The following is a 12,025-nucleotide window of genomic DNA, read 5'->3' as shown; positions in this document are numbered from 1 at the left end:
GAATATCGTATTGCACTTGAGCACTCGAGAAATGGATGTGCTTCTACCGTTTTTGTTTCCCCCATTTTCCAAAAGATTTGCCCCACGGCGACGGGGCGAGTTTGATGAGGGTTGGCTTGGTACAAAAACCATTCCCCAACAGCACACTGGGGAAGTGCTTCCCCAGGCACTTTAATTGCCTGATTGAGTTTTGCTCTGCTGCCTGTGCACACCTTTAATGTTTTATCACTTCAACACAGACGCCTTTAAAAAAGCAGAACCTTGTGTTGTAAATTGCATACATTTAGGCGGATTTCCAATTTGCTAGCAAGTGTACAAGCTTTCACAAGCAGCTAAGCGCCTGGATGTATGCAATTTGCGGCTCAAAAGGTGTGTTTTTACACTTTAAACCGATGAAATATGGTTAATGTTCGTTCCACTCTCTGCGCGCGAACGTGCTTCTTTCCTTCGGGAAATATTTTTTAATTTATTTATTTAGACACACACATTCAATCAGGTGATGTTTTCATACATCGCCCGCGCGACGCAACCTTTAATCTCACCCTCCCCCTTGGGGGCGTAAGCAGAGCAAATTTTGAATTCTCACTCCACCGCTATACCGTGGCGGGAAATAACGTTTGACAAATATTAATATTGCCCCATAAATCTCTACCCAATTCGGGTGTTTCACACCCTCTGGTGGCAGGGTGGTGGTGTTGGTACACTCTGCTTGCAAACCGATGCAGAGCTTGCTGAAGAAGAAAGCTGAAGTGAAGTTATTTCATGCGCCTAATTTGCTTGCTCTAGCAGCAGGCGAAAGCAGCGCAGGAAAACATGGGAGTATAGATCTTGAGCGTGTCTCGTGCGCTGCTTTCTGGAATATATTTCCCAAAGTAGCCCTCTCGGAACGAGACGGCAAGAGTCGTCCCATTTTTCCGGCTGTATCTCTCTTCCGGGAGCATTCTCGAGTTGGTGGAACAGGAGAAGAAGTTGCACATATATTTTCTATGAAAATTGATGTTGCTGTGTACGCCCCTCTGCCGTACAAGTACACATATGGAATCGTGTTTCGTGCACAAAGCTGGAAAACAACAGAAACGAGAGAACCCGTCTGTAGCAGCAAGCTCTCCGTGAGCTCGGCATGAGTAACTTTTCCATGCATGAAATTTGTGCCTGTGATGATAATAATAATTGTTATTATTTTTATGGCCCACCCATCACCCACTCCCCTTCTTTTGCAGAGGATGCAGGCACAGCACACACACAGCATTTGCCTACGTAGACCGCCGAACGAGAAACGGCCGCCATTAGATACCAACACCGGTTCGGGTTTTGGTGCACGGCCTGCGGCTGGATAGGAGAGACAGGGGGGGCTCCACCACCAAAACTGGTTTGCCAAGAGAAAATCTGCCACTAATCACCTTTGTGTGCAATTGTGGCTGTGTTCGCATGTTTGTGTGTGCCGCGTTGCGTCTAAATTTATGATTCGAGAGAGGCCTCAAAACTCGAACTTCAACCACAATCTTCCCGTCGATTGAGAATTGCTGTGAGTGCAGACCTCCCAGAAATAATGGCATTTTCGTGTGCAACTGTGGTGCAACCACACACACACACACCAACTGAGGGGGGGGATGCCTGGGAGAAGGTTTGCTGCTGCGAGTGATGCATTGGCGTGCGATATGATTGGCCCGGCGCTCTGCAGACGACGGGGAACATCGGGGATTATGTTGCAGAATTGTTTACCAATTTGCATATAACTACACCAACACCAACCAACCAGAAAGGAAAGAGAAAGCCGGTAGTCCTGTCCGCGACTGCACGAACCACCATATCCCCGGATATGTCGCTGGAAGTAGTAATTAATCGCAAACACAGGAGAGTAATTAAAAGGTTATTGCACCAGGATGTTCAGTTCCACCAGTCTGTGTGGGTTTGACGCTGCTTGAAGAGCTGCTGCTGTATGTATAACACTCCTAGGGGAGGGATACAGGCCTCTTCCATCACAAACACTGACATCATCTCGATGCCATACTCTCTTCCTTTGGTGCTCTTGGGGTCCAAAATTCGTTGTGTAATCGAGTGGATTTTTGGCATTCGGAAAATGTCCTTTCTTCTCCATTATACGGGTACATCCTCGAAGCTCGAAGTCGTAAATCACTGCGGATTTACGTATGCGTGTGTGTGTGTGTGAGATTTACTGCTGCAGCCCGATGGTTTTTGCGAGTAACAACCGGTCGCATCCAGTAACGGCAATCAACTGCGCGTCAAATCGACCCGCTAGAATCGTTACAGGGTTTGGGAGACGGCAAAGACTTGGCTTTGGCGTGCCCTAAATGGTTGTTGCTTTCTGGAGGAGTGTGTGTGTTAGGTCGCCTTCAATTTCTATACGCGCTGCGGCTGTGGATATGATGGTGAAAGCAAAACAGGTCATTAATTTTAATGGTCAACTCAGTGTGTCCAGCTGGGAGGAAGAAAAATTGAGGAATGGGAAGAGGGACCATGGTGGGCATGGTTCACGAACATCGTTGATTAAGCTTGAGCTAAATGAACCGAACACAAGCTTGAGAATGATTCATTTGGGATTGTCTTTTTTGTTTGTATTTTTCTCATTTTCATTTCCTTCTTTTGCTTTCTTCTGTTGATAATTTTGCTTGATTTTTTACCTTTTTTTTCTTTGTTTTATATTATTCTTTATTGTAACTATGATTTTCACATTTTTTTATTATGCTTTTAATAGTGTTTGATCCTTTTTTTCTTTTTTCATTTTAGTTGAGTGTGTGTGTGTGTGTGTGCAGTTGCAATTGCCGTGTTTTTAATTTAGCAACTGTTGTAGTTGTCGTTACGTTGCTACCAAGTGTGTTCGAAACGCGATTCCGTTGCGTTTGAGAAGGTCCGGGTCCCTTTCCGGGCGGTGGCATTTCCTGTTTCTCTCTCTGTGTTGTGTTGTTACACCCACCAAGCCTTTTGGTCTAGTCAAGAGCCCCTCATATCCCAAAAGAAGCAAAAAAAAGCTCACAGAAGAGCTCCGCTTGAGGCAATAGAAGAAGAGAAAATAAACCATGAGCCGAAAAACGACAAACTATGTGCGGTACCAGTTCTCGGACACGGAGTTCGAGGTCCCGGAACGGTACACCAAACTGGAGGCGAAAGGGTTCGGTGCCCAGGGCACGGTTTGGTAAGTCCCCGTACGCCTCTCGCCTCTCTACTATGTTATGTGAACGTTAACCGCACGCAGCAACAGCAAACCCCAAAAAGACGGCGATGGTGCAGAGAACGAGAGAGTTGTCTTAATGTGTGACGACGCCGCTGTTGGAAATGCTTTGTGTAGGATGAAATTGAAGTCTTTTATAATCTGTGTTTTAGAGCGCTTTCCGACTTCCGACTAAAAGCACCCTATTAAGTACCAAAAGCTCAGCAAAATTGGAGCTCCCGGCGGAGATGTGTGTGTGTGTAGACAAGTAGAATCTTCCATTATTAATGTGCATGCAAAAGCGGGCGAAATTGATTACAACGCCTCCCTGCTCCTTTCCCCGTCGTCGTCGTCGTCGTCGTCAGTACGCTAACATAATCCTCTCGCCAATCGAAAGAGATTACAGATTAACAACCACTCCCTAACATGGAAAGGACGCTAACACACGTTTTACTTACAACCCTCTGCCGTCACTGATGTGACTCTAACGTTATTAAGAGAAATCTCCGTTCCCGTTCCCTGTCCTGTGTCTTTTACATCTAACCAAACCTCTTTGTCAATCAGATTAGTAGTTGCCGGTGGTCCCCTTTACTGGTGGTGGTGGTGGTTCTCGGTGATTGGTTGGTTCGCTTTATGTCGTTTGCTGCTTCAAGATATCCGCAAGAAAGAACACGAATACCATGCCTGCAGGCATACTACACGCTGCAGATGTCCGCAGTAATATTAACATTTTCCTTCCCTCTTCTCTTTATTTGTCTTACATGTCCTTCTCTTTCTCTGTGTGTGCACACGTTTTGCAGAAAACCTGCCCACAAAAAACAGCAAAACACGCTACAAAATTGATGCAAAAATCCCAGAAACCAATGTCACTTACCGTTCGTTCTCCTTTTTTCTCTTTTTCCCCAGTGCCGCATACGATACAGTAACACAGCAGAACGTTGCCATCAAAAAGCTATCCAGACCTTTCCAAAATGTCACTCACGCCAAACGAGCCTACAGGGAGTTTAAGCTTATGAAATTAGTCAATCATAAAAATGTAAGTGCACACGACCCGGTGTGTGTGTGTGTGTGTGTTATTGCAACAGAATAATCATATTAAACTGTGATTTGTGTTTTTTTTCTCTCTCCTCCCCCGTCCGTAGATCATTGGACTGCTGAACGCGTTCACGCCCCAGCGCACACTAGAAGAGTTCCAGGATGTGTACCTGGTCATGGAGCTTATGGATGCGAACCTCTGCCAGGTCATACAGATGGATCTGGACCACGAGCGGATGTCCTACCTACTCTACCAGATGCTTTGCGGCATCAAGCATCTCCACTCGGCGGGAATTATTCACCGGGTAGGTGGTCAACAATCAGCAACGCGGCGAAATGTCATGAGCAACACGTGATGTTCATCACAATCGCAATCAATGAGCGTATCCGTGGTAGCTTGATGTTCACGATGCTGATACTCAATGGAAGTGCGACATGACAGGTCGAACGCGACATGTGAATGCTTGAGTCTAACGTGATACTTTGACTGACAAGCTGAGCATAATGCTGTCGCAAGTATGAACGAAGTGCAAGTCAGCTACCGTGCACTACCTTGATGATGAGTGGTGAAAACTCAAACAGTTGGTGGACCAATCACATGCTTCATGATATTTTTTTTAGCATCAAACTCTTGGTCACTCACTCGGTCATGGTATTTTCTCTCTATGATAATCACGACATTCTTGGCGTGTGGTCCCAAGCATCAAAATGAGCATATCTTCCATAACTATTGTGTTGATCGCCGATAGGAAAGGTAGCAACCAACTGACTGACCAAGAGTTGATGGCACAAAATGTCACCAATCAAGTGATGGTCGCACCAACCACTGATCATTGAAGTAGAGCTCTTGACACTGTCTTGATTTTGTTTCAGTCGGAATTTGTCATGACAATGTCAGTGACATTTTGCATAACTGATCACAGTTAAAAAAAAGTCATGAAAAAATAACTGACTAAACGTTGATTGCTAAAATGTCATCAATCATGTAATTGGTCACACCAACTGATTGAGTATCACCTCTGATCATCACAATTCAGTACGTGACGCTGACATGGATTTTGTTTTATTCAGATTTTTTGTATGACATTAATAGTGACATTTTGCATTACTGATCACAGTTTAAGAAAAGTCATGAAAAAGTGATTGACCAAACGTTGATTGCTAAAATGTCACCAAGCATGTAATTGGTCACACCAACTGATTGAGTATCACTTCTGATCACCTCTCACTAAACATGGATTTTGTTTTAGTCAGATTTTTTTGCATGACATTGACAGTGACATTTTGCAGCACTGATCTCACAATCGTGTATCTGCTGCTCTAGTACTTACATCATATTAACATGATTCTCGTTGCGCCTTTGCAGGACTTGAAGCCCTCCAACATTGTGGTAAAGTCGGACTGCACACTGAAAATCCTCGACTTTGGGCTGGCCCGTACGGCCGGCACCACCTTCATGATGACGCCGTACGTCGTCACGCGGTACTACCGTGCGCCGGAGGTCATCCTCGGGATGGGGTACAAGGAGAACGTCGACATCTGGTCGGTCGGCTGCATCATGGGGGAGATGATACGCGGCGGCGTCCTGTTCCCCGGTACAGATCATATTGATCAGTGGAATAAAATCATTGGTGAGTGCTGTCGAAATCCCGCGTGATCAAAAGTACGCGAATAATAGCAACTTTTCTTCTTCTTCTCATTCTTCTTATTCAGAACAATTGGGTACTCCGTCCCAGAACTTTATGACGCGGTTGCAACCGACCGTGCGGAACTACGTGGAGAACAGGCCCCGCTACTCGGGGTACGCGTTCGATCGGCTCTTCCCGGACGTGCTGTTCCCGACCGACTCGAACGAGCACAACCGACTGAAGGCTAGTCAGGCGCGGGATCTGCTCAGCAGGATGCTGGTGGTCGATCCGGAGCACCGCATCTCGGTCGACCAGGCGCTGGTGCACAGCTACATCAACGTGTGGTTCGACGAGAGCGAAGTGAATGCGGTAAGTGTTAATCTGTTGTGCAAAGAAAAGAAGAAGTTTAGATGATAATGTATTGCATTCAACTTCGCTTTTGCAGCCCGCACCCGGCCCGTACGATCACAGCGTGGACGAGCGCGAGCACACGGTCGAGCAGTGGAAGGAGCTGATCTACCAGGAGGTGATGGAGTACGAGGCGCGCAATAATCTGGCGGACGGGGAGGGCGCTCCACGGTAGAAACCAGAGGGCAGCTGTACCGCTCGGTCCGGTTCACAGCCAACTTCTTCCTCTTTAGCGACGGACGAGGCAGCAGGAGCAGCAACAACCGCACCACCACACCAACACTCGGTAGAAGAAGGAACGATGACGACAACGGAGCAGGAGGAGCCTACTGCTGAGGAGTGAGGCGCCAGGCCACTCTTAGTTCCCTCTCCTCCACCCTGACGCGCGCACATGCACAAGCAAGAACAAGTGAAAGCAATAATATGCTACCTTTTTAGCAAACAAAAACCACCACCATTAACCCTGGACCCCGGGAGAGACCTGACCCTCGGCTGAAGCTCATCGGCTCACACGTGCGGCGTTGCGGTCAGTTTCAAGAGGGAAAACCAAGACACACACACACGCAACTAAGAAGTGTCCGGATGCAAATGCAACAGCAGAGGGAGCTAGAGAGAGAGAGAGAGAGAGAGAGAGAGAAAGAGAGAGTGATATGGTTTCAAGTATCTATCCTAGCGTAGAGAAAGGAAAAAAAGGGAGTTGCTGAAGTGATGCCGGCAGCTGTGCGTCTTTTGGGTGGTGATGGTAGTGTGTGTATGTGTGTGTATGTGTGTGTATGTGTGGTGGGACATTTCCCTTTGTACGTCGTCCTCTCTCTCTCTCTCTTTCTCTCTCTCTCTTCTATATCTGGTCATATGAATAAGTGCAATAATGTGTCGTCCACGCGGCAGCCTGCTTGGGGGAAAAAGAGGAAGCAACAGTGGCATGAATGAGGAATGAGAGAGAGAGGGATAGATCGAGAGAGAGAGAGAGAGAGAGAGAGAGAGATAAATAGATCGAGAGATCGAGAGAGAGAGAGAAAGAGAGAGCGAAAAAAGTGATATTTACAGCCTGACAAAGAACGAGAATGTCCTTAGTAGAAATTGCGATCGGTGTCTGGTCGGTATTCCGAATGATTAGTAACCGAGAAAAGTGAGAACAGAAGAGTAGAGCAGTCAAGCGAATGAACCAGAACTACAGAAAACTCAAGAACTAGAGCGAGCGAGAGGGAACTGTGAAGACAAACGTTTAGTTGGAGTTTTAGGTTCATATTTCCGTTTTCATCTCGTTTCGGGGTAAGTTTTCCCTTTTCTTTTGTTATTAATTGTTTCGCAAGTGCTCGATCAACTACTGTCGATAGTAGTAATCACACAGAGTTCAAAGTTCAAACACTTTTTCCCCCGTAAACAGTGCAGTTATCTGTTTGTTATCTTATTTCGCTCTTTAATTGAATTATGGACCGATGATACATCACCATCGACGGATTAGGCTGTTGTTGATTTACCGAGAGCACTAAACGTTACGAACAAACTGAACTATGGATTCCAACACTGTATAGCTGCAGTGCTCAATACACATACACACACACCCACTGCCCTCTATATTGAATTTAAGAAGCAAACTCGAAACGACAAAGGCAAAGACACCGAACACAGACAGAAAGACAGCCTCAAATAATGGTTGAACCAATACCACCACACACCCCGCACTCTCAGAAAATCGATGCAGAAAAGGAACAACAACACAAAACACGTACTTAAACCGACAGCCAGACACTAGAAGGGCGAAAAAGAGATAGTTAAAGCATCTTTGATTCAGTTTAGGAGCATACCACGCACCGATAAAACGCTAAAATTGACAACAACGGTACAGCAAAGTAAAACAAGGAAAAACAAGCAAAAAAATGGAAGGTATTGATAAATTATTTGACTCACAGTAAGGAGACAGACACGCATCCTTTCGGGAAGAGTTTAAGGAAGATGTGGGGTGCGCGTCAAGTGTATTTGTTAATTGCAAACTCATTTTGAATAAAGACGTCGTCGGCAGTAAGGCAGTAAATATTACTTTAGTCTATATATATATATATAATTAAATACCATAATACAATAATACCTTATAATGAATATATGATACCGTAGCAGGAAATATCCGTGTACATAGCAAACAGCTCTAGTGTGTTCCCCTCACTTTGTAATGCTATAGAAATGGGGTAGGGAAAATGCGTACAGAGGAGCCGTGTGCGCGAGAAAGCGAGAGAGCGGCAGATTTCGCAAATAATCAAGCTAAATAATTATGGTTACTGGAAAAAGACTATTACAAAAACAGCAGACTATTGAAACGCAATGCGCAGGAAGGAAGGAAGGGAGTCTCTCTTCCTTCTACCAATTCTCATCATTTGTGTAGAGAGAGGTGAAAACAACTGACCGGCCGTGACACGCCAGGGTTTTGAATCACACATCATACCCTTCACTCCTGGGGATGGAAGAACAAGGGGACATTATGGGGAAACGCTGCTGTGTATTGAGAGTGATTAGTTCGAATAATGAAAACGAAAAGCATCCTCGGAATAGATCGTAACACAACACAAGGACACACATTAATGAAACAAATATCCAATTCTTCAAGCGCAAAACAAAACACACACACACAGCAGCAGACAGCAGCAGCTTTGTTTGTCTCCCCGTCGGCACAACACCTCCTCAACCCGTATGCTGCAACATTCTATGAAAAGGAAAAAGGAAAACCCCCCCCCCCTCTATTTCTCTAAACTAATCGAACGTTAATTGCGGTTTAAAGTTTTTCCACCCGCTCTCTTCTCAATCGTATCAACAGTCGAAGGAAAACAAACGTGGAAAATGAAGAAGAAAAACGAGTGTAGTAGGAAAAATTAAAACATTAAAACGAAAAGCAGCAGCAAAAAACATAAACATTACGAACAAACAAACAAAACACACTCTAAAGCAAAGCAAACAATTTAGTGCAAAATAGAGCGCAAGCAATTCGTACACACACACTCGGACACAGAAAAATAGAGAAAAAGGACTCGGAGTAAGATGAATGCGTGTGTGGTAAAGAAATTAAACAAAAAAAAACAAAACATTAAGCAAGCTTACATGAAAAGAAAAAAAAACAAACAAATAACCAAAAACAAAACAAATAAAAGAAAAAATGAAACACAGAGAGAAAAGGAGAGAGAGACAAAAGAGAAGAAGCACACATTTGAAGCAAAAGAAGAAGAAGAAGAAAACAAGATGGTACAGTTTTACGAATCCGCCCTTTTTATAAAAACAAAAGTTAAAGGTGAAGCAGTCGTTAGAAGGGGAAAACAATTTGCTGAAACATAAAACATAAAATAACGGAGAAGAAAAAAAGCAGAAAAATATGTCCCAAAAACAAACAAAAAAAAAAACATTGTATTGTCCGCTAAAACTACAAGCTAAAACAACAACAGAAACAGAACAAACACTTGTTCACAAACACTGGTTTGCTCCTCCCGTTGGGATGCCCGCGCGCGCGCCCCTTTCAGTGAAGAAATAGGATGATCCAAGGGGGATTATTTTTGACAATGCGCGGTGGGGGGAGGGGGAGAGGTGAAACGTTCACACACACACAGACACAAACTACGCTACATATGGCTTAGGAATAAACTAATAATATTGTGGATTTATAAGTAGAAGCTTTCCGAATTACGAAGAAAAACTCAAACACACAGTCATACAGAAACTCGAGTTCTTCTCTACTTAAGCGTACATCTTCTCGACTCTTTACAACCTGCGTAGTGAAGGGGGTGAATTGATCGTAATGATCCTATTTGCAGAGTAATAGTAACATACACGGGACATACACACACACCTAGTGACAATCGCTTCAACTTTTGGTCGCCTCAGTACACAGTTCTGCCTTCCTCATCAGCAATAGAAGAAAAGCGTCCGGTTGGGACCCGAAAGACGTTCGAAAGGATCAGTCGAATGGAATTACAAAAACACAAACACACACACTCTTTCATGCGTCCATAGTCGAAGCAAAGCGCGGGGAAGTGCTGCTTACCATGATATATTCGTAGCTCTAAACACTTATAAAAGCAACACCACAGCAAAACAAAGCCACTACTATATAGAGAGCGAGAGAATGATAAAGAGAGCAACAAAACGTACATACACATAGTAGAAACAGACAACAGCAACCACAAAACTAATGTGAACTTACTTACCTCTCTCCAACAAAATCTCATTCCCTTTTAGCTCGTTTGTTAGAAACAGATTAAAAAAAACAGCAAAACAGAGAGAAACAACCCCCCTTAATAATAGAGAATAAAGGAGAGTGACCGTCGCAACCCAGCTCGCAACTAAGCTCGTAGTGCAAACCAACACACAGAAAGCAATAGCAAAATATGCTGGATTATCATCATCTGCATCCGTTAATCCATCTTTTCCGGTGCGTTTTGTTCGTATTTTTCCCTTCGCTCGGTGCCTGGGACGTAAGCGAAAGTTCCCCAGTCCCCAGTGGCGGGGGGAAATAGGCAATAGGTACTGCACCCGCCATACAAGCCTCTAATTAGGAGCAGGCATTAGCATTATGCATTTGCAAGCGATTGGGATAGAGAAAGAGAGAGAGAGAGAGAGAGAGAGAGAGAGAGTTGTGTCTGTTATTATAAATCGAATGAAGAAGATAACAAAATTGACTAAAGAGAAAGAGAAAGAAGAAAAAACACATCTAGATAAAAGAAAACAGACGCGCCTCCATGTGTGTATACTTGTACTGGCAGGAAAAAAAGGAAAATAAATTCAAAAAAAGAAGAAAAGAATACATGAAGAACTACCAAGATTATAAAAGCGTAATAAATGATTTCGTGAGAGTGATAACAAAACATAACAAACAAAAAAGAATAAAACAAAACACACACAGATACACACACACACTGGCAAAAGGAGCAAAAAGTAAGGGAACTCCAAAAAGCAAAAACAAAAAGATATTAAAAATGAAAGCAAAGGAAGAGCAAACAAACGGAAGAAAATGACATACCAGTTAGGCTCTCAACCGCTCCACCCCTCCCGAAAGCCATGTGTGCTACAGTGGAAATTAAAACAAGCAGATATATAAATAAAAGCATAATTTAGCAAGAGCAGCTGGGAAGAAGGAAGGAAGAAAAGAACAGCAACAAAAAAAGCAAAACCGTATAGTGGGCGACATATAATAATAAAAAAAAAATCCGCGTGTTGTGCGTTGGTGTGCGTTAGAAAGGCTGAAACATGGGAGAGAGAGAGAGGGAGAGTTCCACTTCTTCGTACGCATGCGTTTAGAGGGATAAGTGTGCTGCTGAACGGTTGAACTGAAGTAGGAAACGAGCAAAGTCGAGGAAAATCACAATAGTAATAGCAGCAGCAGCAGCAGAAGCAGAGCAGAGATTGGTAAAAGTTCATTAGACAAGAAGAAGAAGAAGAAGTGAACAAGCGAAACACGTGTGAGAGAGGAAAGATTGGAAGAAGCAGTAAGAAAAAAAAACTGAAGAGAAAAAAAAAACAAAGGAAGAATTATTGGAATGCACGCGATAAATGAAAATAAATGAATTAATAACTACCAATAATCCACGTGGGTACCTGATTTCTTCATAAGGCGTCATCCATCAACGTAACGCTTGTAGGATGAGAGAGTGAGAGAAAAGATACACACTCGATATCTTTTCTCTCGTGTGATAAGAGAGAAGAACGTTAGATCTTCTCACACTAGCGAGAGCGAGGCATGGTGAGAGTGTGGATCGATAGAGCTACCTCCTGATTTGGATGATCTCCTGGTACGATGCCTGGTATT

The 12,025-nt window shown here is 44.0% G+C and overlaps 1 protein-coding gene across 8 annotated transcripts in view; it reads left to right on the top strand.

Moving 5' to 3' along the window:
• LOC120900223 (stress-activated protein kinase JNK) overlaps window positions 1-11,383 on the top strand; it is a 65,120-nt gene extending 53,737 nt beyond the window's left edge. For 7 of the 8 annotated variants that reach the window (XM_040306933.1, XM_040306932.1, XM_040306928.1 and 4 more), the window contains 5 exons: window positions 4,076-4,205; window positions 4,312-4,509; window positions 5,571-5,835; window positions 5,918-6,201; window positions 6,278-11,383. In XM_040306933.1, coding sequence (XP_040162867.1) covers window positions 4,076-4,205; window positions 4,312-4,509; window positions 5,571-5,835; window positions 5,918-6,201; window positions 6,278-6,415 — 1,015 coding nt within the window. In that variant the 3' untranslated portion in view covers window positions 6,416-11,383. Of the gene's footprint in view, window positions 1-2,748; window positions 3,155-4,075; window positions 4,206-4,311; window positions 4,510-5,570; window positions 5,836-5,917; window positions 6,202-6,277 lie in introns of all 8 variants that reach the window. The other variant, XM_040306925.1, reaches the window with a different exon arrangement.
• The last annotated feature ends 642 nt before the right edge of the window (window positions 11,384-12,025 follow it).

The sequence above is a fragment of the Anopheles arabiensis genome, chromosome 3, assembly GCF_016920715.1.
Source record: "Anopheles arabiensis isolate DONGOLA chromosome 3, AaraD3, whole genome shotgun sequence".
NCBI classification, from domain to species: domain Eukaryota; kingdom Metazoa; phylum Arthropoda; class Insecta; order Diptera; family Culicidae; genus Anopheles; species Anopheles arabiensis.
Note: the sequence above shows the minus strand (reverse complement) of the source record. Positions and strands in the feature narration are given on the sequence as shown.